Source organism: Falco rusticolus, chromosome 3 (assembly GCF_015220075.1).
Source record: "Falco rusticolus isolate bFalRus1 chromosome 3, bFalRus1.pri, whole genome shotgun sequence".
Taxonomy (NCBI): Eukaryota; Metazoa; Chordata; class Aves; order Falconiformes; family Falconidae; genus Falco; species Falco rusticolus.
The window spans coordinates 84,986,852-85,011,786 of NC_051189.1; the positions used below are offsets into that span (position 1 = coordinate 84,986,852).

Below are 24,935 nucleotides of genomic sequence, written 5' to 3' on the forward strand. Positions count from 1 at the left end.
ATCTGTGTTCAATACTGGCCCCTCACATCGTATGATATTGGGTTGGGGGCACCAAGGCTTGGGTTAGAGATACCTGCAGAAAAGCAGGCTGTGCTGCACAGAAAAGGGAATCCCTCATGCCCTGGAAACGTGCATCATAGGGGGAGGTATTTTTTTGGGGTGTCAAGCAGCCACAAAGCCAAAAGCAAAAGATGCACTTCTGGGGCAAGTTTGGCCTCAGGGTATGGCTCTTCCAGAGAAGAGGGCTGAGGTGGCAGCTTGCGGGGCCAGGAGAGGTGTTTCCCAGCACCCGGGTGCAATGCAAACCACACATGGGGCATGGGCAGGGGCACTGTTAAAGAGCAGACATCGCTAGAGTTTACACCTCTTTTATTAGAAATAAGACACATTCATCTTGTGCTCTGAAAACTGTACAGAAAAAAATTGATGAACACAGAGAGGAGGGAGGGGAAGGCATGGCATGAGGCACGGCAGGGCATGGGGAAAACAGAATTAACCGGAGGAGCTGAGCAGAGAAAGTCGAATATCAACAGTTATTAAACAAACATTTATCTCTCTAATTACATAACACCGTTAATGTCCTGCAAGTCGGCTGGAGTGGATGGCTGAATGGGGAAAGCCGGAGAGAAAAAGGCAGGCTCAGTTGGGCAGGGAAAGGCGGGGGGGGGAGGGGGGAGGGGGGGGAAGAGAAAAGAATTAAAACACAGTAGAAAGATATCTGTATGCTAAAATTCATAATGTGTAATTATAATAATTACAATATCATACAACCCAGCATCTGAGGGAGGCCTTTGTGCTTTCCTGTTTCATAAGAATAATGTAAAATTGAACAATAATATCACAGTTTTTTATAAGTAATCAGTTTCCCTATTTTTTAACTATTTGGATTTTTTTAAAAAATTTTTTTCTTTCCATCCTTCATATTATAAAGTTAATGGCACTGTTAATGCCATTGTCCTTAAAGATTACCCAGGTGGCCCAAAGGAAAGCTGAAGCAGAGATGTTTGCACGTCAAGCACCATCTCTCAGTGGAGGAAGCATAACTGGGGTCAGTGACTATTTTGCATGTGGTATCTGTTACTAACTTTTTCTTAAAAATGTGTTGTGGTGGTTGTTTTTCAAAAAGAGACCCAAATGCACAATAATAGCTCAGACCCTGATCAAGCTTTACTGCTGTCTGGCACGATCTGGCCACGTACAACCAGAGGTTTGTCGCCACACATCTCTAAAGCTGGAGAGCTGTTCCAAACGTCAGACAGACAGTGCTGGAAATGTTTAAAAAAAAAAAATGAAGTCTGCATGTAATGTCTGTGGTATATACTTTTAACTATAAAAATATTGCACATTTTTTGGGGTGAGATGTAGATACCTTATTTTTTGATAATGGCCTTGAGAAATGTTTTATTTAAAAAAATTAAAATAATTATTGTTTTTTTCATGGTGAAATAAAAAGACAGTATTTTACAGTGAGGAATATCCTGCTCTCCTGATCAGCTCCACCTCTTCCTTCTTGTAGGGCCACAAACCTGCTTGCTGGCTCTGAGCAGCAGGGAGGGAGGAGAAGAGCCAGCGAGGGGAAAATAACCGAAGCCCAAACAGAATAAAACAAAGCAAAACAGCAAAGGGGCTGTGTGTTCCCACCATCCCAAACTTTCCACGGAGCAACTTGCCTTCCACCTTCAGCAGGTGGCATCCTCACCCCATGCCTGCGCAGTCCTATGGCACAGAAAGGCATTCGAAATGACAAGAGCCAAAGAAAAGAAAAGTCTCGGGTTTCAAGTTCTCTTTTTATTGAAGAAAAGAAAAGAAGAAGGAAAAAAATAGATTATTTTGTCTGTTTGTTTGTTTGTTTGTTTGTTTGTTTGTTTCCAAGTGGACGTTATTCATGTTGTCAGTTTGTCTCAGTGTCCTAAGGCAACATCTCTTTATACCAAATATCTCCAGGTACATCGGCAGATCTGTCTATCCCTCTTTCTCTGCCTTCCAGGGAGGGGCAGCTTGGAATAAATCTGAGTCCAAAAGCAAGGAAAATAACAGAAAAAAAAAAAAAAAAAGAAAAGAAAAGAAAAGAAAAAAAAAGGATGAGGCCAAGAGGACCTTTGCAAGGCCCGTGCTGAGTTTATCTATTTAACAGTCAGTGAAACGACCTACATTCTTCTTGTTGGTCAGTTTTTCTAACACCATCAACCCTCTCCCTGGAGACGGGGCAAGCAGGTTTTGGAGGTGGTCCTTTCCTCCTGCACCTGTCCCACTCCTTAGGGTGCGTAGAAGCTCCGCTGTGAAGGGATGAGAGGAGGAAGCCCCACCTTACCTCTCCACCTAAGCCACGGATGACACCACCACTTCCTGCTCCGGGCCCCGTGGGGAGCTGCTGCAGGGATACCATGATGACAGGTCATGGTGTGGCACGTAGGAGTGGGAATGTCTTCTTGGCCACCACTTGGTGCATCCCTTCTCCTTCCTTCTTGGATCAGCTGGTGAGAGAGCGGTGCAGGGCAAGGATCGGCACGGGATGCCACAGACCCTCAAGGCTGGGTCTCCCCCAGGGATCTACGGCCAGACCGTACCCCAGCGAGGCTCTCACAGGCATCCCCTCTTGTGGTCTGCAAACAACCCCGATCTTCTTGGCCCTTCGCAGTGGCTGCTGGGCATTCTTCCACACCTCCCTACAGCAGAGCAGGAAGGCTCCCGGTGTGTGGCAGCAGCCCGAAAGCATCTTGGCAGGGCTTGTCCCCTGCAGCCCCTCCCCACCCTCTGCCTCCTCCTCGCTCTCTTCCAGGTTCACTTCTTCTCCAGTCCTACCTGGGAAAGCTCGTGTTGTCCTGAACCTACAGCTACTATACTCTATAAAGTAATATTCCCCCTGTCTGCTGAGAACAATACAAAAGTTACTCCATCTTACCAAAGGTTTCAAAAGAAACCAAACACTTCTCTCGCTCGGTTCCAGTTTAATTTAATCTTTTCTTTAAAACGTGGTTTTGTTTTGTTTGTTTCATTTGTTTTCTGGAAAAAAAAAAAAGTCCCTTTCTTCCCTTTCCACTCAGACCTCTGTCTGAAGGTCAATAATGTCTTGTCCCACCAGGGGAATGGTGGCTCCTGTTTTCTCCCACTCTACAGTTTTTAGTTCTAGGGGAGACTGTGCCACAGGTTCGATGTCCTTTTTAACCCATGATGGTGGGGACTGGACTTTTCTGATTCCTTCCCAGGGTCTCTTGTTTGGTGTCTGCTGTTTTTCTTGCTGTGAGATGAGGGAAGTGTAAGAAAGGAGAGAGAGATGGAATGAAACGGAGGTTAGTACCCATGCAACAAATCGCATTTTTTCACCTCCTTATCTTAAAGGCAATTTTTTCTGTGAAACTCCTGATCCAAACTAAAATGGAGTTTCAATGACAATTGCACTTGCTGTGTAAGCTGTCTCTTTTCAGGAAGAAAATATAAACTCCCCCCCCCCCCCCCCCCCCTTTATCACTTAATGCCTAGATAATTCAGCTTTCAGCTGAGGTTTTTGCCACTTGCATTTCCACTGAAAACCTGAACATGCTTTTAAGAATTTAAGATCCTTTTCTACTTCTACAGAAAACCCCCACATAGAAATTCAGCTTACAATGAAGTCTTTCTGAACCTACCTAGACTGCATTTTATACAGATACAAATACATTCCTTATGTAGCACAGCTATTTATAGGCTATTTAATTGCAGCAAAACATGCTAACTATTTTGCCAGTAAACCCATGCTGTTTGATGGGCTGGATCATAAGCTCTGAAACTGAATGCATTTCCATCAACTCCACACCAAGCCTTCAAGGCTTTATCGACCGCTGTTAGCCCAGTCTCCCACCATCATCCCACCACGGATATCAATCCAGAGAATATCTTTCAATGTTTCTGCTGATACGTACCAAGACAAGACTCTGGGGAGAGCTGAGGTTGTCTATAATGGGTGTATTCTTCAGTGTGTATATGAAGGGAAGCCCATGCAAAGATTTTAAATGAGTTGTTCCACTAAGCTTCACCCCCACATCTAGAGTGATGCTGTTCACAATTAATTACTCCCACAAAACACTCCAGCACTGGGTAAGAAAAGTCTTCCCCACATGTGACAGGAGCACAGAGCCCTTTTGAGCCACCTGCCAAAAGGGAAGTGGCAGCTAGTGGAAAGGGTGGGAGGAAAGGCAGCTGTATGGAGGATGGCAAGGACAGAAGTCTTGGAAGAAGGTGAGGAGACAGACATGCAGGTGACATGCAGCCCAGGACATGTCACAGCTTGATGCTTTCACCAAAATGGATTGATTGAGGGGACATGAAGCCACACATAGATGGCAGTGTCATGATTGTACTCCAGGATGCTGCAGAGATTGCTGTAGCCCCATAGGAAACCTAAATACCCATCTGCTAAATGCTAATCCACCTCTTAGCTTCTAATTTTGTCCTTTCCTAAGAGACTTTTGTAAGTCTGTTGTTTATCCCACCTCCACACTGCAATGCCAATAGGAAAGGCACTGTAGCATTATCCCTACATGGACAGCTTTCATCACATCACTCAAGCCAATTGTGCTTTTCCAATCTTTCACCCTCAATATAAAAATAAGATATGTTTGAAGTTGCTCCTGCATCCTCACAGCTGCTCACAGGGAGAAGGCTCTGGGGGGGGGTCATTTGGTGGCTAGACTGGGAAATGTGCAAATGTACAAGCCAGGTAAACCTGGTCTTCTCAATGTGAAGTGAAAACATTCTGATTTATCTTTATTTTAATTCAAAGGGAGAATAATAACTTTTTAAGTCCTTCGAAAGATAATTGTTTTTCCAAAAAATCAAATTTTGGAAAAATATTGTTCAGAAGAATGTAAAACATCTCACTTTTTGAAATCTGCAGCTGAGGCTTTCATTAAACTCTATGACACACAGCTTTTCTTATGCTGTTGATGTTATTCTTACTTTATTCCATGATGTAACACAATGGTGATCAATACCACCATGACAGAAAAGGTGATAAAATTGTTGATTTATTCCATTATCTATTTTGGAACTTATTTAAGAACAACTGCAACTAAAATCTGAAACCTTTTAACGGTACGTGTGTCTTAATGAGACAAGTTTGAGACTTCCTCAAGTGAAACTCTACCTACAGTGGTTTTGCAAGCCATTAGTCTGCCATGAAAAGATGCAGCAAGAAGATATCAGTAAAGAGAAAAGCAAGTACAGAGAGAAAAATGGAATGAAACAAAGAGTTTCCCAAAAGGTGAAGGTAAAAAGGCTTGGTCAAAACAATTCTTTTCAACGAAAAACATTTTTTCTCCTACAACTGATGTAATGCCACAAGTTTTCAAAGTTACCAATGTCCACAACTGTATTATTTAACAGAGAGCAGCACAAATGATCATATGTATGTAGCTCATAAATAATTCCATCTTTTCCCTCAAATGAAAGCCCTTCTTTGATGGCATTATTTATGGCCACCTTCAGCATCTGTGTCTTCTATTCCCAACCAATCTCTGTTTTAACAGTCCCTCCGTCTGCCACACTCCTGACCTTCAGCCTCTCCTTCATGCTGTGAAGATGCACCCAGATCTGATCATGTACACTGAACGTGATCAGCAAACCTCAGAGCCATCCTTGTCATGGGCTGCTTTTGAGCTACTGAATGAGAGCAGCTGCAAATCCATGTAGAGAACAAAAATGGGAAAAAAACCCCAAAACCACCAAAACCATTATGAGCTCATATCGATAGCAATGGCCTCTGATCAGACCTGTCACTGGGGAACAAGACCTAAGGGTTACAATAATTATTCAGTTGTGATAAAAAACAGACATTAAATGTTGTGAATTATTGAGAATGGATAAATTAAGAAGGGAAGAGAGAATTAAGCAGAAAACATCACTATGCCAGTGCATAACTCCACTCTGCACCTGCATCTTGTATATTATGTGCACTCTGTGTGCTTCCTGATATAGAGGAAGTGATAAAGGTGGTCCTTTTTACAGCCATGAACAAAGTTATGGAGCATGTCGTGTAGGAGGAAAGATTACACAGACTACGACCTTTCAGCCTTGAAAAGAGATTGTGGATGGATGTGAAAGAGGTCCATGAAACTCTTAGAGGCTTATTGTCAGTAGGAATGGACTACTGATGGCTGGAATCATCTCTTCCAACACAAGAACTACAGAGCGTGATGAGGCACCAAGCAGTGCCTAGCCCAAAGCGAACCCCAGGTGCTGGTCCTGCACATGGTGCCCAGCCAAACTGCAGACTGTCTTTCCACAGCACTCTGTTGATGCCAAAAACTTCCAAAGTTATAAAAAGTCCGTGGAAATATGCACAAAAGCAACACCCATTCAGTAGGGTGAAGTAAAACGACACCATTCTGCATCAGGGAGTCTCTGAGCACAAATTACGGGAGTCCTGGGGACCTTTTTGGAGATACACTACCACATGCTTGCCCTCCTCTCTTATTTTTCCAAGCTGCTTTTTCCTCTGCCACGGAGACAAGGCAGGGCCAGACTGGCCTTGGGTCTGACCTCATACAGGTTTTTTTTTATCTAGCTTATCAGTGTGATGTGTTATCTAGCTATGATTTTGGCGGGCTTAGTGACTCCAAAGAAGTCTGCTTACAGTTAGAAGATGAAAAGGAGTCTTGGAAGGCCAGGAAAGGAGGAGGGGAAGCTTGCTTTTAGTTTCCCGCTTCTGAGAAAACAATCGGACTTCTCTCGTGATGCTGTGAGCAGAGGTGCTCCCTCGGGGGCGGGATGCAGCGGCTGCCCACCAAGGTGCACCAGCAGCTCACAAAGCTGCGTGCACGGTGCTGAGCGTGGGTGCAAAGGGCTCAGTGCCCGGTGAGATCTCTGAGCAGGTTAAACACACTCAGCCAGGCTGAGCTCTGGCAAGGATGCTGTGAGACAAAAGAAAATTTTCTCATCTTGGCAAGAGGTACCCTGGGAATTGGTAGCAGGCTTCTGGGAACAGCTCCCTCTTTCTTTCCTTCCATATGGAAAAGGTTTTTATCGGGTCTTGGCCACTTGAGCAGCATACAGAAGCAGCCACTGGGCTCATGCTTCAACTCCGGCATTTTCCTCTAGCCACACTGTTGGGTCTTAGCAATCCTTGCAGACAGGAGGGAAAACTTATCTTCACACAGAAAAGAAGAAAAACCTGGAGAGAGGGTTGTGTAATCTGGCTGTAAAAGGCGCCAGTGCTGGCCCAGAGCCTGGTGCCTTGGAGACATCCAGGAATGGCCTGAGACAGGAGCTGAAAGCTGTGGAGGCTGCTCTGCCAGTAACCCACAGAGACAGAACCATTACTCTGGCCTGACACAGCCCATGGGCTTCTGGCCGCCAGGGAGCAGGGAAATGTTTATCAGCTCCTGCCTGGTGCCAGCACGGCGGAGCAGCCTGCTCTGTTGGAGGGGTAGGAAGGGAGGGAGCACCCAGACCCAAGACTGGGGTAAAATGTGCTGCACAGGCAAGTCTTCATCACCCTGGTGGTATTTGGAGTCTCCTTCATTCAGCCACAGCTTTCATTATGGCTGCACATCTTCAGGGCAGAGGGAGAGGATTTGGGATAAAAGGCTAAGGTGCAGTGCCAAAAAACCCCAAAACTAAATCCCTAACAGAGACACAGGTGAAGTGTACTGAGATAACCCCCAGAGCCCTCTCCTACAGCTAGTCCTGGCAGACTGCAAGTCACCTGTGCTGGTCTCATGGTGGCTATGGCAAGGTGATGGTGGTGGAGTGAGGCACCTCCCTACCACGGGATCTTCTGCGCGTTGGCTCTGTGCCACCTTCAAGGGCCCATCGAGGCTTCATCCAGAGCACCTGGATCCCAGTGTGACCCTTTGGCTTAGGAGTGGCATCAGTGCGTTGCATAAATACGGCACAGGAGACTGAGCAGCTGCTCTCAGCCACAGCTTCCATTTCACATGTGCAAGCTGCTAAGCTGCATGTCTTGTCTTTGGTTTGTGGGTTTGTGGTTTTATTCACTTGGTTGCTTTTGGTTGGTTGGTTGGTTGAGTTTAGTTTTTTTTAATACCCAATTTTTATAGTTACCCTGAATAACCTGAATAAGAATTCAGTGCTTTCTACAGAGCACTTTGGGATAACTCCCCAAGAACCAACTACTCCCATGCTGTTTTCATCGCCTCTAGTGTCAACTTGAAGGATGTTTCATGACCCAAATGGTCTCTCCCCATGACACTGATGACTCTAGGACCAGAACAAAGTTATTCAGAGCATATAGCAGGGAATCTGAAAGATAAATGTGGCTCATGCTGTCTAATCCATCTTTGGATCACTGTCGATGAAAAGTGATTAGAAAATGGGAAAGCTGTCTTGTTTTTTTTCACAGAATGATAAATTTTCCTTTTCTTGTTTGAAAGAAGTAGCTGCAGTTTCTTCATTTTATGCTACTGAACTACAAAGCTAATATTTTTTTTTTCTTTTTTCTTTCATTTAGAAGAAAATCAAAATAAAAGGAAGTGGTTGACTTTGTTCAGAATCTCATTTTTTTAAAAAAAGAAGAAATAATATGTGGTTTTATCTTGCATTGATGGAAATGGGTTAGGAAACGTGAAATACCCAGCATTTGCTGGGTTATAAAAACATCTGCTTCTGTATTCTCTGAAGTTCAGATGGTCCAACCTGTAGGGGTTGCTGTGAGCCAGAGTCTAGTGAAGCCATGCACAGCTGCAGATGAAGAGGCACTGAATCAAGGAGGTCTTTCATAGACCCTCAGAGGTTCTTTGCATTGACTTATAAACAGTCCCTTGCCTGAAGGTTACAGAGAAAGCCTGTGGTCCCACCAGCATGAGGACCAGGCTACTCTCCAGACTATTATTGTTAATCCAGCTGGTTAAGATATCATCTTTTCTTGGACAAAGCTTATGGTCTACTGAAGAGGTCCACTCTACCTGGTAGACATGGAGGACTAGGCATTCCCCAAAATGCTGAAAGCATTCAAGGCTGCCCCACACCTCAGAGGGGCACCTAGGGACTCCAGGAGAAGACAAAGAGCATCCAAAGTGCAATTTTTTGTAAAGTCCTTTTAAAATCAGTCTAAACAACCAGGAGCTTCAATGTGCTGGTGGCCACTGCATGGTTCTGGAGCAGCTGATAGCTGGAGAGCTTCAAAGGGCAGGAACTGGCTGTCGGTACAGATATAGGGGACATTTTTTCTGAGCAATATAGAGTAACTGATGCCTGATACTTGGGACATGAGGTATCAGATGATCTACAGAAGGAGGTGAACTTCTGATTGATGGTATATTTGGACAGCCGGTAGCTGACAGATGGTTTATGGCTGAATGAATTAAGGTTTGACGTCATTTTCATAACAGAATTTATTGCAGTAATTATTATACTTTATGTAGCATTCCTCCCTATAAAAGTTACCCTAATTGGTCTTTTATAATTTGCCAGTTACTAAAGCCTTTAAGAAGTGCAGAGAGGATTAGCCACATGGCACAGAGGAGATACCCTACCCGTGAGTGGAGTTTCCTTGCAGAGGCACACACAGCAGACAGCAGGAGGAGCACAGCCTCCCAATTTCCTAATTCCTCAGTGAGGAATGAACAGGAGTTTGACACTGCAACCCCCATCTGAGCTCCTCCACCCCCATCATCAGCCCAGCAAAAAAGTCCCCATGGACAGGAACGAAATTTTCCCACCTGGGAGCAGGGCTGATGCCTCCCCAGTTAGCGAAAGGACAGGTAACCAGCAAGCAAAGGAATTAATTCTGTCATGCAGCAGATCATGCCAGGGACACACAAAAAGGCCAGGAATGAGCCGCAATATTGACCAATACTCCTTTTTTTCTTGCTACTCTGATGCTAAAGAAAGTGCTGATGGAATGGGTATATCCTCCAGGTGTCTGAAGCGGAAAGCTAAGAAAAATCTCACCCTGAGAAGAGAAAGTTATCAAGACAGAAACACTGTCTAGAAGGAAATAAGGAAAAGTCATAGAAAGGCAGAAAAAACCCCAAACTTTGTATCTTTTTCCACTGGGCTTTGGAGCAAGTGGTTTCTCAGGATCAACAGAGAGATGGTACTGGATTTGAGAGCTGAGTTACAGATGGAGTTCAGATCCCACCTGTGAGCCCCAGGACAGGGCTCCAGGCAAAGCTAAAGCCATCCAAGCCGCAGAGAGCGGAACACAGCAAGTAGCTAATAAGCAAGTATGGCAAAGGAGAGAAATTTGCAGATCTCTGTTCAGCATGGCTTTCGCCGACCTTGGCACAAGTAAAGAGCTGCTGTTTAAAATGAATGCAAAGCCAGATGTTGGCAAGAAGAGAGGAATGTATATGTGATTCAGACTTCTCTAATGGAGCTGGATTAAAGAACTCCTGCTGAGGGGGAAGGCAGGAGTGTCACTTCCACTGCTTTCAAAGCTGGTGGTGTGCTTAAAAGAAACAAAGCCTTCGCTTCCTTTAAAAGCTGTAAAGCCTCCACTTTTGTACCATGCTGTTGCAGAGCATGTGAACCCCTCCCAGTGTCCAGCCCAAGTACTGGAATGTTACAGCACAGAAAATTTACCATAACCCATGACAAGGGCATGCAGGGATCTATTAGTGCATTAAAAAAATAAACTTTTCAACTTGCAGTCACCAAATCTTTCTGTACGTCACTGTGCTTATATGTTAACTCCCTAGCACTGAAAAGTTAGCTTTGGATAATAGTGTCTACATCCCTGATTAGTTCATAAAGCCAAAAATGAGTGAGACCCGTTTACTCTGCTGCAGTGGTGAGGTGGCCTAGGCTTGAATGCAGGTGGATGTGTGGTCCTTTATGCTTTGAACACAGATCCTGCTGGACAATGTAATTTTAATCAGGAATGTCTGAGCATGCTTCCAGTGAGAGCATTTTATAGTTGAGGTACATATATAAGAAAGTCCATGTTACATGGAATAGACTTCATGTGGAAAAAAAAACCCTTGGACAAATCCAAGTTTGTTGCCTAAGGAAGGAGAATTCTGTATTACTGTGCTCAGAGGCTCAGGTCAGTTTAGCATTAGTAATGTGCTTTGGTTTGTAGCAAAATAACTGCAGCAAACACCAATGCCACAGTGCTTCCAGGGAATGCACTGCATATGGTCAAGTTTCAGACTTGGCTGGCATTCCCGGCAGTATTCTGCTTCTCCTAATTGCCTTCCTCTGGCATACCATCCTGGCAACATTGCTCATTAGTAAGTCGATGACAGGTCAGCTGATGACAGCAGGGACACCCTAATCTCAGCGGGATGTGGATTAGGCTCCAGATCTCTGCTGTAGCTGTTCCAACTTAAAGATTGACATGATGTCTAGCAGCAGCGTTGCACGTTGCCTTGCATCATGTGCATGCTTCCACTATGTGCCCTCCAGTGTAAGGGAGAAGAGAGGTCCCAGTGAAGGACACCTTGGTCACTGGGTTAGGGGAAAGCAGAATTCACCCCCAAACCTGTCTCTGTGCCCGACGGGTGAAAGACAAGCCCAGAGGCATTTGTCAAGGTTGCCTTTGATAGGGATTAGGTCATTCTCACCACAGTAATGCCTTTCAGAAATGGACCTTGTACAGGGAGAACGCTGAACAGCTCAACATGCCGGACTCCCTGGTTATGTTTGCAGCTTTGCTAGTAACTACCCTGGGGCAACGGGCAAGGGCAGTCTTCTCTATCTTTCAAGTGTACACTGTGGTAATACTTATCCAAAGTTATTAGAAAGAACTTTGCTGAAGACCTTTTAAAAATCATATTTCACCACTGAAGCTGGAGAAATTCTCAACAGTAAACACATGTGATGGTCGAATTTTCAACCCCTCTTCCTAAAGAGACAGAAGATCTGTTTCTTCCTCTCATTCTTCTGCTGGTGCTTCCTTCAAATCTGACAATGTAGTAGTTCATCTGAGAGGAACTATGTATTTAATGTGATAAGGTAAATAATTTTTGCCAGTGCACTGAAGTACAGAGAGGACTAGCACTGACAAAACCAAAATCCAAACCAATCCCAAAGGGCCAGCACTATTCCTAGGAATTCCCAAAGGAGATCTGTCCTATGCAGGCATTTACTTCAACCCTCAGCAGCCCCTTTCTGACCTTGAAGTTGAAGGAGGAGAGAGGAAGTGCAAGAAGATTAGGAAAAGCATCATGTCTTGGAAAGGACTAAGGACAATGGGACATGCTTCCAGGAGAGGATGGAAGACTGCCAGAGCCGGAGAGGAACTCGGTAGATTGACTTTGTGGTTGCTTGTTTAAAAGGGAAATCAAAGATACAGCAGTTCAGGCAGATGGACTAGACCCAGTAAACATCCCCCCTGCTCTATGATGCTAGGTGTGAAGGGGTTCGAGGGTATTCCAGGAACCTTATGACCTTATTCATGCCCACAAGGCAAGGAGTTTCCTACTGCTGAAGGCATGTGTTTGGATTTGTGTGTCATGGAAGGGTTTGGGACAGGTCTACAATGCTTTTCAATGCAAAACAAAAGCCAGACTTACGCTAACGTTAGTTTTATCACTTCCACCAGAAGAAATACTCCATCGTTTTATAACCTAAACATACATAAAAGAGAAAAATTTCTTATGTTGTTACTTTAATCCCTGGTATCTGCAGTTTGCCTTCTCAGGGCAAGCTGAAGATGGGGCATGATTTCCAGTGGGTCCTCAGCAGCAAATGGTAGAAAAAAGGGTGAAGAAAGCTATTTATTTTTCTTTGTACTGCTTTGGATGTTTTTAAACCAATACCCACTACTGACTTGCCAATAATGATCGTTGCAAGCTCTGTCTTCTGGGTTACATCCAAGGGAAAATCACAATGTGAAAAAAAATCAGTCAATATGCAAAGGCCACCTTCACAGCTGCTTTCCAGCAGTTCAAAGCTCTTTGATACTGACACTGGAAACTTTAATTCTACATAGATGCATCTCTGAAATTTTGAAAACATCTCAGTCTATAAAACCATCCTGCAAACATACCACAGATTAACTTTTACATGGTATTTAAGCATTTTTGCTTTTACAGCAGTGTCACACCTAAATAATAGGGGAAAAAAAGCAGACATGACATTCAGTGAAACACATCGGGATTCTGGGCCAACAGAGCCTTCTTTGATCTGAACCTGACTTCTAGATTCACTATCCCTCTCATTCTGTAATGCTGGACAACCCATAATGACACCTTGCCACACACAAATAAAAGTAGATTTTGCTGGGACCACATCTCTGGAGCTCAGTACAGCAATGCTGTAAGATCTGAATGCAGACCAAAGGCTGGCTCTGTGGTGCTCTTCTTCCACAAAGAACCAAACTAAACCACTTCTTCAATCACCCTCTGAGCTCTGGTCTTACCTCTAAGGAAGTCCCATCAAAATAAGCCCCACTAGCACCACCTTGGCCATGCTGCAGGTGACTATGCACCCTGGATCTGACTTCGCTTCCAAATGACCAAGAATATTATGAATATCTCACCTTGCCCCTCTTCTGAGTGCAGGCAGAACCCAAACTTCATTTCTTACTGCCAATCCAGATCTGCCATTTTTATTTTTTCCCCCTTCTGCTGGAACAGATATACTTCCTTGCAACTTTTCAGCTCTTGCCCACCATACCTAATAGGCTGAGACATGGGGTAGGTGCCATCAGCCTGCCCTTCCTTACTTGTGTTACCCACATCACTTACTACACAGACTCCTGCTACCTGCTTCTAGTACCAAACCTCTGCCCCTCTGAAAGGCTGCCCCTCAGCCTGCCTCCCTCAAAGTCTCTTCTTGCCCTGGCAGTTTGCTCTTGCCCAGTAAAGCCATGTATATGGTGATCAGCTGCCACAAATACATGCATCTAATTAGCATGCAGTTCCCAAGAAGCGCTGCCACCACCATAACTTAAATCCCATTGCTATGGCTTTCCCAAACAGCTATACCCATCACTGCCACCTTGGCCTCCAGCTCAGCCCCTGCATGCAGGGTACATGATTCCTACTGTCCCCACCTTCTGCCCTCCCCGCTTTCCACCTAGATTGCCTCAAGGCTGTTCTAGTTTCCAGTTCGTAGCTATGAGTGGATGCACACAGCACTCAGAGATGACCTGAAAGGGAATGCAAAGAACAGACACAGACACAGGGAGCAAACACAAAGAAGACAACTCAGACTGTTCACCATGAACAGACATGAGAACAGACATCCTCCTTCTGGGCTACTGACCACTCTGTAGGCAAGCTAGTGGTACCTCAGTGACTCTTCCATGTCCTGTGTGGTGCATGTGTGCTTGTTGCAATGTGCACAGACAGAAAAGCAAGGTAAAGTATTTAGTGAGAGGTCCTAAACCTTCCTGCTTCTTCCTGTGCTCCTGCTGGCACTAGAGGGCTCTAGGAGATGACGTTTCTGGAAATGTCTGACTAACCTTGCTGTCCGTTGTTGGAGACTCCTTCTCCTTCTCTGCGTGCTGGAGTTTTCTGTTCAGGTCTTGGAACATGTCTTGGTGACGTTTTCTTGTGTGCATGATTTTCTGAAGCAAACACAAGGGCCACAGATCAGCAAACCTTATTCAGCTGTACAGAAAGGGCATGTCTTCCCCCCAGTTACATACATTATTAAAACCTAGCGCTGTCTCCCTGCAGGTGCAATGTGTCGTGCCTAAACTACCTTCAAAGTTCACTGTGGATCCACTGTAGCACTGCCTTTACTTTCAGGATGAGATGGTGGAAGACAGTGGAAAAGACTATTTTTTGACCTTATAGTTACCCTAAAGCTGCAACTGCCAACTGTTTATGCTGCAGTTTGTGCTTGACTGTCAGTGTTTGACGAGCTAGACCTAGGAAGATGTGCTGGCCTTCTTTAACTGATAACCTGACCTCTATTATCAGTGTGTCTCCTTTGCAAACATGTTCAGAGCTTACCCAAACATGTAGAACTTCGGTACAAGAAGTCCATCAGAAACAATTTCATAATTTCCTTTTTTTTTGTATTTTGGCCCTTCTGCATTTCACTTCTACCTTCTATTGCCCGGAAGGAAAGGCAGGACCAATTTCTATAAGGACTTCCCTTTGCATACAAAAGCATGTTGATTATGGCTTTCTTGTGCTCTGCCAAGTGCTACGTAATTGGAGAAGGTGGCTCAAATAGTTTGGGACCAACTTGAAGTATCAGCTTAGATGTACCCATGAGATGAAGGTCACAGCCTGGAGCTCTGAAGTGAATCTAGTGTGAAGGCAACTCCTTGTGGGCACGTAACATGACTGTTTTGGAATAAGCTAGCAGTTTTGAAGGGAAAGGATAGCTCTGCCAAGAAGGATGCCATGATGGGACTCAGGATAACTGCACTACCTTCCAGTAGCCCACGGACCCTCTGTGGAGGATTGGCTCCTTCAAAGCGTTCCGCTCTGTGCCTCAGGTGTGAGGACAGATATTTCCCTACGTACAAGATAGACTTTTTCCACCCAGGCTGATTCTGTGAGGTTCATTAATAGGTGTGAAAGACCAGGGCTGATGATGGGTTGTGACAGTGGAGGCTTATTAGCTTCCTTTCTGTTAAGCAACATCTTGTGCACAAAAGGCAAGGCGTTTTAGGCCACCAACTAAATGTACCTGTGCTTCCCAAACATTAATGTGGGGCAGTCACCTGCCACTCCATCAGCTCTCCATAAGCATTGTGCTCACAGAGAAGAAGTTACAGGCCTTGGGCAAGCCCATGTAGGATCTTGATACACAAATCTTTATACAGAAGCTACTGCTTCATAAATTATGTACCAATATAAATCACACATTTGTTTAGCTGCACAGGGTAAGCCTTACTAGGCATCCAGCTCAACTCTTCCAACCCATCATTTTTAAACCCTTGGAGAAGCTCTTTGGCAAAGGCAGCACTCCTGCAAAGGTGCCAGAAAGAAAAGAAAGCACCATTTTCTTTTTCTCATCTTATCCCTAGAAAAGCACATTCAGAAAGAGATGTACTCACCTCGAAATCCAGCTCTGCATATCGGGATTTCCGCCTCTGCGTATTCAAAAGAAAAAGAGGCGGGTGAAGGTTAGGAAAGGGTTGATGCTGGTGAGTGGGCACAAACTCAACCACACAGTACATAAAACAGGGAGAGTGCTTCTCCCTTTCCTTATTCCTACACCTTTAATGTGTTTCTCTGGCTCTTCATGATGGAAAGTGCCAGCCATTTAAAGGGATGTCTACTAGAAAACACTGAGCCTTGAGGAGGACTGAGCATGGGCTGAACATGGGAGTTTGGCCAGTTCAAGCTCTGTCCCAGTTATGAGCTTGCAGGTTGTTTGCAGAATGGGAAGCAGAGAGAGAGCAGTAGATCATCCAACTGATCTGCTGGAGCTTTTGAGCACCAGTCAGCCGAGACTAAGTTTGGACAGCAATGGCCAACACCTGCTTTCTGACAACAGGCAAGAAAAGGGCCAGATTGCCTAGGACAGACCTCAGCATAAGATCTAAGGTCTAGGGACTTTATTAGCATATATGCTAATATATGTAATGAGTCATCACAGGTCAGGAGAGGGCTGCACTTATGCAAAACCTCTGACATCCCTCTGATGCTAAGAGCATGCTGGGGCATGCCTTAGGGACACTACACTTGTGATCACTAGGGTTTTCTCATCTGTATCATGACTGAAGTAATCAAAAAAGGAAACACGCAGAGGACAGAAGAAACAAAGGTAATGCAAGCCATGTGCCTTGCATTAAAATGAACAGTCTCTGACAAACTAATATTTTTATTGACTTTGCATTGCCTGTAGGGCTAACAACAGCTCATCCAGCAATGGAATATGTGGAAGACGTTAGCGATTTTAAACATTACATTACAAAATGTAATCACATGCCAATGATCCCTCATGATAATATAATACTGGCACTGCATGGTGGGCTGCATTTGGCCTAAGGTGCTTCTATTGAAACACCTGGTGTGGTCTATGTTGAGGGCAGGGCATAATACTGGGCTGAGAACAACACAATAATTCACATGCTTACCTCCAAGGAACTCATGGAGAGGGTGGAGACGGTCTCACTCTTGGACACCACACCTGAGTTCCCTGAGTCACCTGTGTCACAAAGGCTGTTGGGAATCTGTGACTCGTTGGAGACATTTTGTGGAGCCAGCTGCTGCTGCTGTTGTATCATGGGGGAACCTTGAACCTCACTACATGTCATGGTTACAGGCTCCCGTGGAGGACTTTTGACAACAAAGCCTGGGTCAGTAGCCATACTGAGGTGGATGAGTCGTGTCTGGGGCATCTGGTCAATATTGATGCTGTATTTGCTCTCCTCTTTGGGTGGTTTGGCCCGTAAGGTAGAAGTGTTGGTAGGCAGAATGACATAGCTGGTGTCCAGCGTTTGCTCTTGTGCCCGGGAGAGTTCCGAGTCCAACTTCTTGAAGATGTCCCCATCACAGATGTAGATGGACTTAGGTGGCTGGTTCTTGTCCTTCTTCAGAGTGAGAGTGTGATTGGTGAACTCATTCAGATTGATAGCCCCCAGGTAGTGTGGTGAGCCCTGAAGATGCATCTTGGAGACATTGGCTGGAAGACTGTTAAAGTTTGATGACCCCTTCTGGTGATTGAGTTTCAATTTCTCCTCATCTGGCAGTGATGGACGCTTCAGTGTTCCTGTGATGGTTGAGGTCCTGCAGGCGGTGATGTCTTTATTCAGCACTAGGGAGACAGATAAGTATCCTTAGCACCTCACCTGGGTTTTTGTTAACACATCAATAAATCTACCACAGTCACACTATGTTAGCATGTTCCCTTGGACCTCCCAGAAAGAGGCTATGGTGGCAGAACGGTTTTATACATTTGGGTTTTCTTAAATCCAGGATGCTGAAGGCAAAGCTAAAGCTAGGGAGGAAAAAAACCTCATTTTGAGAGAGTTCTCTGTGATGCAAATTTTCCAATACAATCATGGGTAAACCTCCCAATCAGGCCAACTGATATATTATTTATAATAAATAATATCTTGAAAAGTGAATACATGTATATCTATTTAGTACATGTAGTATATGTATATATGTGAAATATATATATTACTAGCCTATGGGGGAGTAGAAGTCTTTAAAATAAAACATTGCTTTCATGCTAAAAATTATTTTGATTCAGAAAATAACTGAAATGCAACATTATCAATTATTTTAAATGTAATTTATTTTTTTTAACTCACTGAACTACTTCAAGTTGCTCTTTCCCTTGAAGAGTTTCAGTGTCAATAATTTGGTATTTTAAAATTCACATTTTGTTATAATTTTCTAACTGCTCTCTGAAAGAGCTTTACATTCTAGCAAACATGGCAGTCTTTGCAAGAGCTAATTATTTAGTGTTTTTCGATTTCCCTTGAGGAAAGAAAGGAGTGCCATGAATATTCCTTGATAGGAGAGGAAAACTTTAAATGGAGGATGAGGTGAACATGCCAATTAGGAGGTATATAAAAGACACAGAGACATTCACTCCCACACAGCACTGTCCACAACAAAACATTTCTAGGCATAAGGATCTATTGCTTAGTTGCTTTCAGGCTGCAGCAAAGACCTTAGGAAGATAATGACATCAGCCTTGATGTCTCCAGGGGATGGAGATCACAGACTGTGGGGCAGGGGCAAAGTGGTGGGGACGGAAGGCTACTTACCCAATATTTCAGCACAGAAAAGGAGAAATAAATGCATGTTCCCCTTTCACTCATCTCAGAAGGAAATAACAAAAAAGGTCCTTTCACTGATTTTTTTCTCAATGGACTAGAGACAAGATTCTTTGGGGTAAGTGACACTCCTCAGCTGCTCCACCTGGGACAGAGGCAGGACATGACACAGGCATCCCATGGGACTGAGGACACTAATTTTTCCGCCAATTCATACTGGGAGTGATGGGTACCGGAAGAACAAAGCTCCCCTCAAAGACTACAGAGCAGGCAGAGCAGGATGACAAGGATACCAAGAAGAAGAAAAGAACTTTTAAAAACCTTTTAAAGCTAATCACAATGGGTGTAACTATGGCAGCCGTGGTCATCTTGACATTGCTAGAGGACATGCTAGGATAAATCAGAGCGTTGCAGCGTATTCACAGCATACATACACCGCGGGATGATGTTACTGAAGTCAAACCCTTCATTTGGGAGTGTCAGTAAGGTTTATTGATCCAGGCTCTTCTCCATGCTCATGTCAGTTGCAGAAAGTAGGTTTGGAGAGATTTGCACTTGGCAGTCTCCAAGCATGGAGTGGAGTGAGCTTTCAACACTGAGCTGTGGACCTGATCCTATCAGTGAATCTAAGTGAGGAGGTTATGAGTGGTATCAGGCACATCTCCCATCTGTCATAACACGAGAGCTGGTGCCTCCAAGAGCAATGATGGCCAGAAACCAATGGACAGATTTCTATTTTTTATTATTCAATAAGCAGAATGCATAGATGATGCACCATATAGAAAGGCCTCTGAAATGGGGACTGCTACTAACGGCTTGGCACATACTAACAGTTTTAAGAGCAGGAATATCTCTTCAGGCAGACATCAATAAACAAATTGTGTAGCTGTATGCTGGCAAAGAAAGGGAAGCCTAGGCTGTTAACAAGCTGCTGATCCAGCGGCTTCTGCCCTGAAGTCATGTGAAAGCAGTCAGCTCCTCCCTTTCCTCTGGGAAGCTCAACTTGGGAGGAGCAAGAAGCTGGGTCGCAGGTCCAGAAAGGCTTCTTTACTGCAGGAGCCCAGGGTCTGCCTTGGTGTCTCACTCAAGGTGGGCTGCTGGTTGTGTAGCTGTTTGTGTGTGCCAACACCCAGCCTGAATGCACGTTCATTGAACATGCGTTCAAGTCAGGCGTGGTCTCACACGCATGTTTTCCACACGTGATTTTTTTTTTTTTTAACTGAGATCTTTGGTGCGGAAAAGGAAGGAAGACAAATGAGAAAAGGGAGACAGCTAAAATTAGATTAGAGAGTGTGAGACAGAGAAACAGAAAAGAAAAAATGGACAGACCCTGAAAAAAGATAAATGGACAGAAAGAGACCATGAAATAAGATATCACAGAGATAAGTGAGATAAATATACTGTGACTGTGATAAGCATAGGGAAAGGGAGTGAGACAGAGAGAAGGACAGGAAAACATAAATAAGATATAGATAGATATTAGATAGATAAACGATTGTGACAGTGATAGACAATACACAGAAACACAGTGACAGAGATAAATGTTGACAGAGATAGAAATACATAAATAACTACAGCAAGACAGACAGCTGAGGACAGAGATAAATAAGTGATTGCAAGATAGAGAGAAAGATGAATTATAGATAAAATACATTAGAAGCAGATAGATAAATGATAGATTAGATAAAGAAAAAGGTAAATGAAAGGACAGGTAGATGTGTACAGAGAAACAGAAGGAGAGAAACAAAGAAAAAAGGAAGAGAGAAAGAAAGGAGGAAGGAAGGAAAGAAAGAGAAAGGAAGGAAAGAAAGAGAAAGAAAGAAAGAAAGAAAAAGAAAGAAAGGAAGAAAGGAAGAAAAAGGAAGAAAGGAAGAAAGGAAGAAAGAAAGGAAGAAAGAAAGAAAGAAAGAAAGGAAGAAAGGAAGAAAGGAAGAAAGGAAGAAAGAAAAAGAAAGAAAGGAAGAAAGGAAGAAAGGAAGAAAGGAAGAAAGAAAGGAAGAAAGAAAGAAAGGAAGAAAGAAAGAAAGGAAGGAAGGAAGAAAGAAAGAAAGAAAGAAAGAAAGAAAGGAAGAAAGGAAAAGAAAGAAAGGAAGGAAGGAAGAAAGAAAGGAAGAAAGGAAGAAAGAAAGAAAGGAAGAAAGGAAGAAAGGAAGGAAAGAAGGAAAGAGACAGACAGAAGCTTTCCCAAGCAACTGAACGAAGAATGTACTGTCCTTGACTAGGGGAGATCCTGGTTTGGAAGATATGAATTACGTGGAAGCGCCAAGCAAGCTGGTATTTCTCTTGCTTGGGAGAGCAGTCAAGTCTGGGAGGATAAAGGATAGCCTAAATATCTACAAAAGGTAAGGAAAAAAAACCACCCAAAACCCAGCCAAATGGTCAGGCATGCCAGGAGCAGGAGAGGACGAAACCTGCAGAGACAAACAGGTAGCAAAGGAGAATCTGGACAGCGCAGACACCCCCGAGGACTGAGAAAAAAGGGGATTATTGCAGAAAGGGACTGTCAACTCATGCAGATCTTCAGGATCAGCATGAATGTGTGTGATTGAACACACAGCAGAAAGGTGCAGGCAAAAGAGAGACCTGACCCACCTCCCTATGTACAGGCAACTTCCAACTGCACTAGAAGTGCGCATGGAGCCAGGTGGAGTGGTGGGAAGGCTCTCCACATTCCAGACCTTCAGCTCTCTGAGGTTGGTGTGACCGGTGTAAGCCCCTTGGGCAGGGCTTGCTAAAGCAAAGGAGGACCACAGTAGGAAGAGATGGATCCAATCTCTTCTTCCTTGATACTCTTCTCTGCCACTGCGTTACATGGGTCATAGGTAAGAAATAATACTTTGGAGGTGAGGCTTAATCTTAGTTAAAAAGCCAAAAGAGCTACAGGGAAATGGGTTAAGCAAAGCATAGAGGAGAATCGGGGATGTTGCTTTCTTTTGGCCAGGGCTCAGAGTAAGGGCAGCTCAGACAAGTACATGCAAACCACTAAGACACACACAAATAAAACAGAAAGGAAAAAAAAAAATGGCCTAGTTCAATCCCCAAACCAGGTCACTTGTTGATTCTCACCTGTGATGTGCTCACCTGATCTACAAGCCATATCCACATCTTTCTCAAAATCGGTCTGAAAGACAGAGAACACAAAGGACGTCATCAAAAGGGGGTGTGGCGTGGGGGCAAGAAAGCCATTTGGAAAATGCAAAACTCCACTTTAACTAGTGAGGCAGACACGACCATTGCCAGAAGAGTGGAGGAAATACGTTTTGCTTGGATTTTTGAAACATGATAAACAGACCACTTTTTTCCACTTGTGGCTTTTGAACCTCAGGCAGTGGTAAAGTTGCAGCGTTGCTTTTCAACTAGATTCATCTGGTCGTCCATACGCTAGTTCCTGTGCTGCCAGATGAAAATATATCCCTGGAAAATGTTTATGCACATTCCTAAAAAAGAGGGGACAGGTTCCTGGCCTGATCTGCCTTGGATACATCACCCTACACTTAGTCTAAGTGGATTCCCCTCCAATCATTTTAAGGATTGGGGATGCCGCTGAGAATGCTCCATACCCACTGGGCTTTCTTGTGATCTATCACCGAGTCACATGAAGTGGAAACAAGCCTCTGCTTCTGAAACTCAACATATAAAATCAATGGTCCTTGCAGGTACAAAGGCTGAATAACTTTTTCAAGCTGTCTGTACACTCAAGTGAAACTCCTTTCTTCTCCCAGTATGCATTAGTTCTTTTTCTAAAGCTTTTAGCAGATAACATTTCAAAGAACTGTATACACTGAGTCACAGTGGGTCATGAGTTTTCATGGAGTAATAGAAAGGCCACAGACTAGCAAAAAGGAGAAGAGTTCACTGATTATTTCTAGTATCATTTCACAAAGAAGACACTTAATATAATTGTATTAATGTGATTAAATGCATTCCAGTTTAATACTATGAAGAGTGTGGGGAAAAAAAATGCCCACCCCTCCTGTGATAAACACTTTCATATTAGCAGTTTGAGATCCAAGAGTTTTTGAAGAGCTGTTTGAGGAATTAGCTCAACCTTCTTGAGGCTAATTTCTTAGTAAATTATTTGAGATATCAAATAAATCTGGAAAGAATGGAAGAGAAATGAGACTGAACTAACATTTAAATGGGCAAGTGGGATGACACAGAAAAATATAATCTCATTTTCATGATAGGAGTTCCAGAAAAAAAGTAATCAAACAGCCTGTATTAGTTCTACCGATAAATAAAAGATAGGTTTATATTTAATACCAGTCAACAAGATTTTGTGGAAAACAGTTCTACTCAGCTAAGCTTCTTTTCACTTTTTGGGCAGATTTGGAGATTACTGCAAAAGGTAACAGCAAAAATGCCAGCCTGCAAAGTTTTTGATTTCTTTGGTTATTTTAGAACTCAGTCGCTATACAGTAACATTGTACCCCTCTAAAAATATCAGTGCAGAGTCATCATTCATGTCTAGTTTGCAGACCTTTTTGTGCCTGAATGTGAAGAAACTGATGGTAAGCTCTCTACTTCATACATCCATCAACAGTGCAGAAGTAAATGCTTTGCTAAATACATTGCTAAAAAACTTGTAGTTGACACAGAACTTTGCAAGGTGGTTGATAATGAATCAAAACTGGGTGTTAGACAAAAATCGGGAACTTCAGAATATAGGGCTTGGGATGGTGACAATAGAGTAACAAATATAGCATCCACATTTTAATAGGATGGTGAGTGTCTGAAGGGCATGTGCAAAAGGGTTATATAAATAATTTGAAGGGAAATGTCTTACAGTGGGAGAATAAAAAAATTCAGTGTGTTAACTTATTGAACGGAAGATTGAGACTGATATGATTATGCTATTATTGAAGGAGAAAAAGTACTAGGCATGCAAGGGGCTTTCTAATTATGCATAAATAGGCATAGCAAACCTGTCCGAAAATAAGAAGACTACGCATTTAAATTAGAAATCAGGCACTTGTTTTTAACAAACACCTGTGAGGTCAGGTAGAATTATATATCTCTCTTGATGTCTCGGTGTCTTGTGCTTGTGGTTGAGAAGAGACCTTGTTCCCAAGCACAAGCTACTTAGCACAGGAGTGACTGCAAAAAAAATACCTTTGGGTTATGATATGGGTCTAATATTAACTAGACATTTTTGGAATTTGTTCAAATCTTGTGATTGTCCTGATGTCCTTACTCCAACCTCAGAAATCAAATGCCTCTTGTATCATCTACATCATAACACTAATAAAGCAGATGCAAGACAATTTCTTATAATTTATTCTTCTACAGCCTTATCTAGGCTTTTTGTAAAGGACTTACACAATAGGACCAAGGTTTTCAGTGCTTAAACTGTAATCCAAGCGAAGCAATGTAAACAAGTGTGCTTTTGAGAGAAACAAATCCCTTTGAGACAGCATCTTTATAATAATGACCCAACACTCTGTGACTAAAACAGTATTAAACTACTGCCTCCTAGCTCCAGCCAGGACAAGGCAGTTTGATGGGGATGAAAAGGTCTGGAAGAGCTGGGAGGTATATTTTGGCTTTGTATTTTCCAGGAAAGAAAGGATCTTACCAAGATGCCTGCACAACCTCGTGTGTAAGTCTGAGCCCCTTAATATTACAATGAAAAGAAACCAGACTTGTGTGAAAAAGCCTATGCTAAGTGCTGTTTGTTCAAGCACAGGTTTAATCGTAGAATCAGAATCATAGAATGTTTTGGGAAAAAAAGGATGACAATTGCAAAATATATGACGGATGGAGCCCTTTGTTTATCAGTTAGGAGTTAAAAATGCCCATAGATCCATTAATAACAGACTAGGTGGTAGTTTTCCCTACCATTAGCTGAGCATGTCCGTTCTGAAATGACCCCCCTGAGTCTCCATTGCCCTCTTCCTGACGATCTACTACTCGGCACTTCACAGCATCCTGGACCTGCAGGAACAAGTGGATTTGCAAAAGTCAGAGTCAGAGAGAAATACCAAATCATATTAAATTCTGCTGAAGGGAGGAGAAAAAAAGTCCTTGGTAGATCAAAAGAACATGGATACTACTTTAGTAGCGTTCGGGTATTCATTTAAAATGGCTTAGATGTTACATATCTCACAGACTAACAGAACAAATCAAAGGTTTTACAGGTATCCTGGGTACTGCATTGGTCACCTCTAGTTCCTTGATTTATATGATCAGGAATCTAAAAATCTTCTATTTTGCAGCTTGCAATAGATTTACAATAAATGTTATTGCATAAATCGCTATATTGGGGTCTACAATGTCTGTTTATGATCCTTTATCAGCCATAATATATGACTGATATGAACCTCACTGAAATCAATGGGGAAAAAAATGGCAG

General features: G+C 43.4%; 1 protein-coding gene across 5 annotated transcripts in view; it reads right to left on the reverse strand.

Annotated features, from left to right (window-relative positions):
* Nucleotides 1-352: 352 nt before the first annotated feature.
* ADGRB1 (adhesion G protein-coupled receptor B1) overlaps nt 353-24,935 on the reverse strand; it is a 294,612-nt gene continuing 270,029 nt past the window's right edge. For 2 of the 5 annotated variants that reach the window (XM_037381502.1, XM_037381499.1), the window contains 7 exons: nt 24,422-24,517; nt 21,650-21,704; nt 16,931-17,610; nt 15,905-15,940; nt 14,351-14,455; nt 12,456-12,509; nt 353-3,238 (listed from right to left, as the gene is read on the reverse strand). In XM_037381502.1, the coding sequence (XP_037237399.1) occupies nt 3,041-3,238; nt 12,456-12,509; nt 14,351-14,455; nt 15,905-15,940; nt 16,931-17,610; nt 21,650-21,704; nt 24,422-24,517 (1,224 nt within the window). In that variant the 3' untranslated portion in view covers nt 353-3,040. The remainder of the gene's footprint in view (nt 3,239-12,455; nt 12,510-14,350; nt 14,456-15,904; nt 15,941-16,930; nt 17,611-21,649; nt 21,705-24,421; nt 24,518-24,935) is intronic. The other 3 variants (XM_037381500.1, XM_037381503.1, XM_037381501.1) reach the window with 3 other exon arrangements.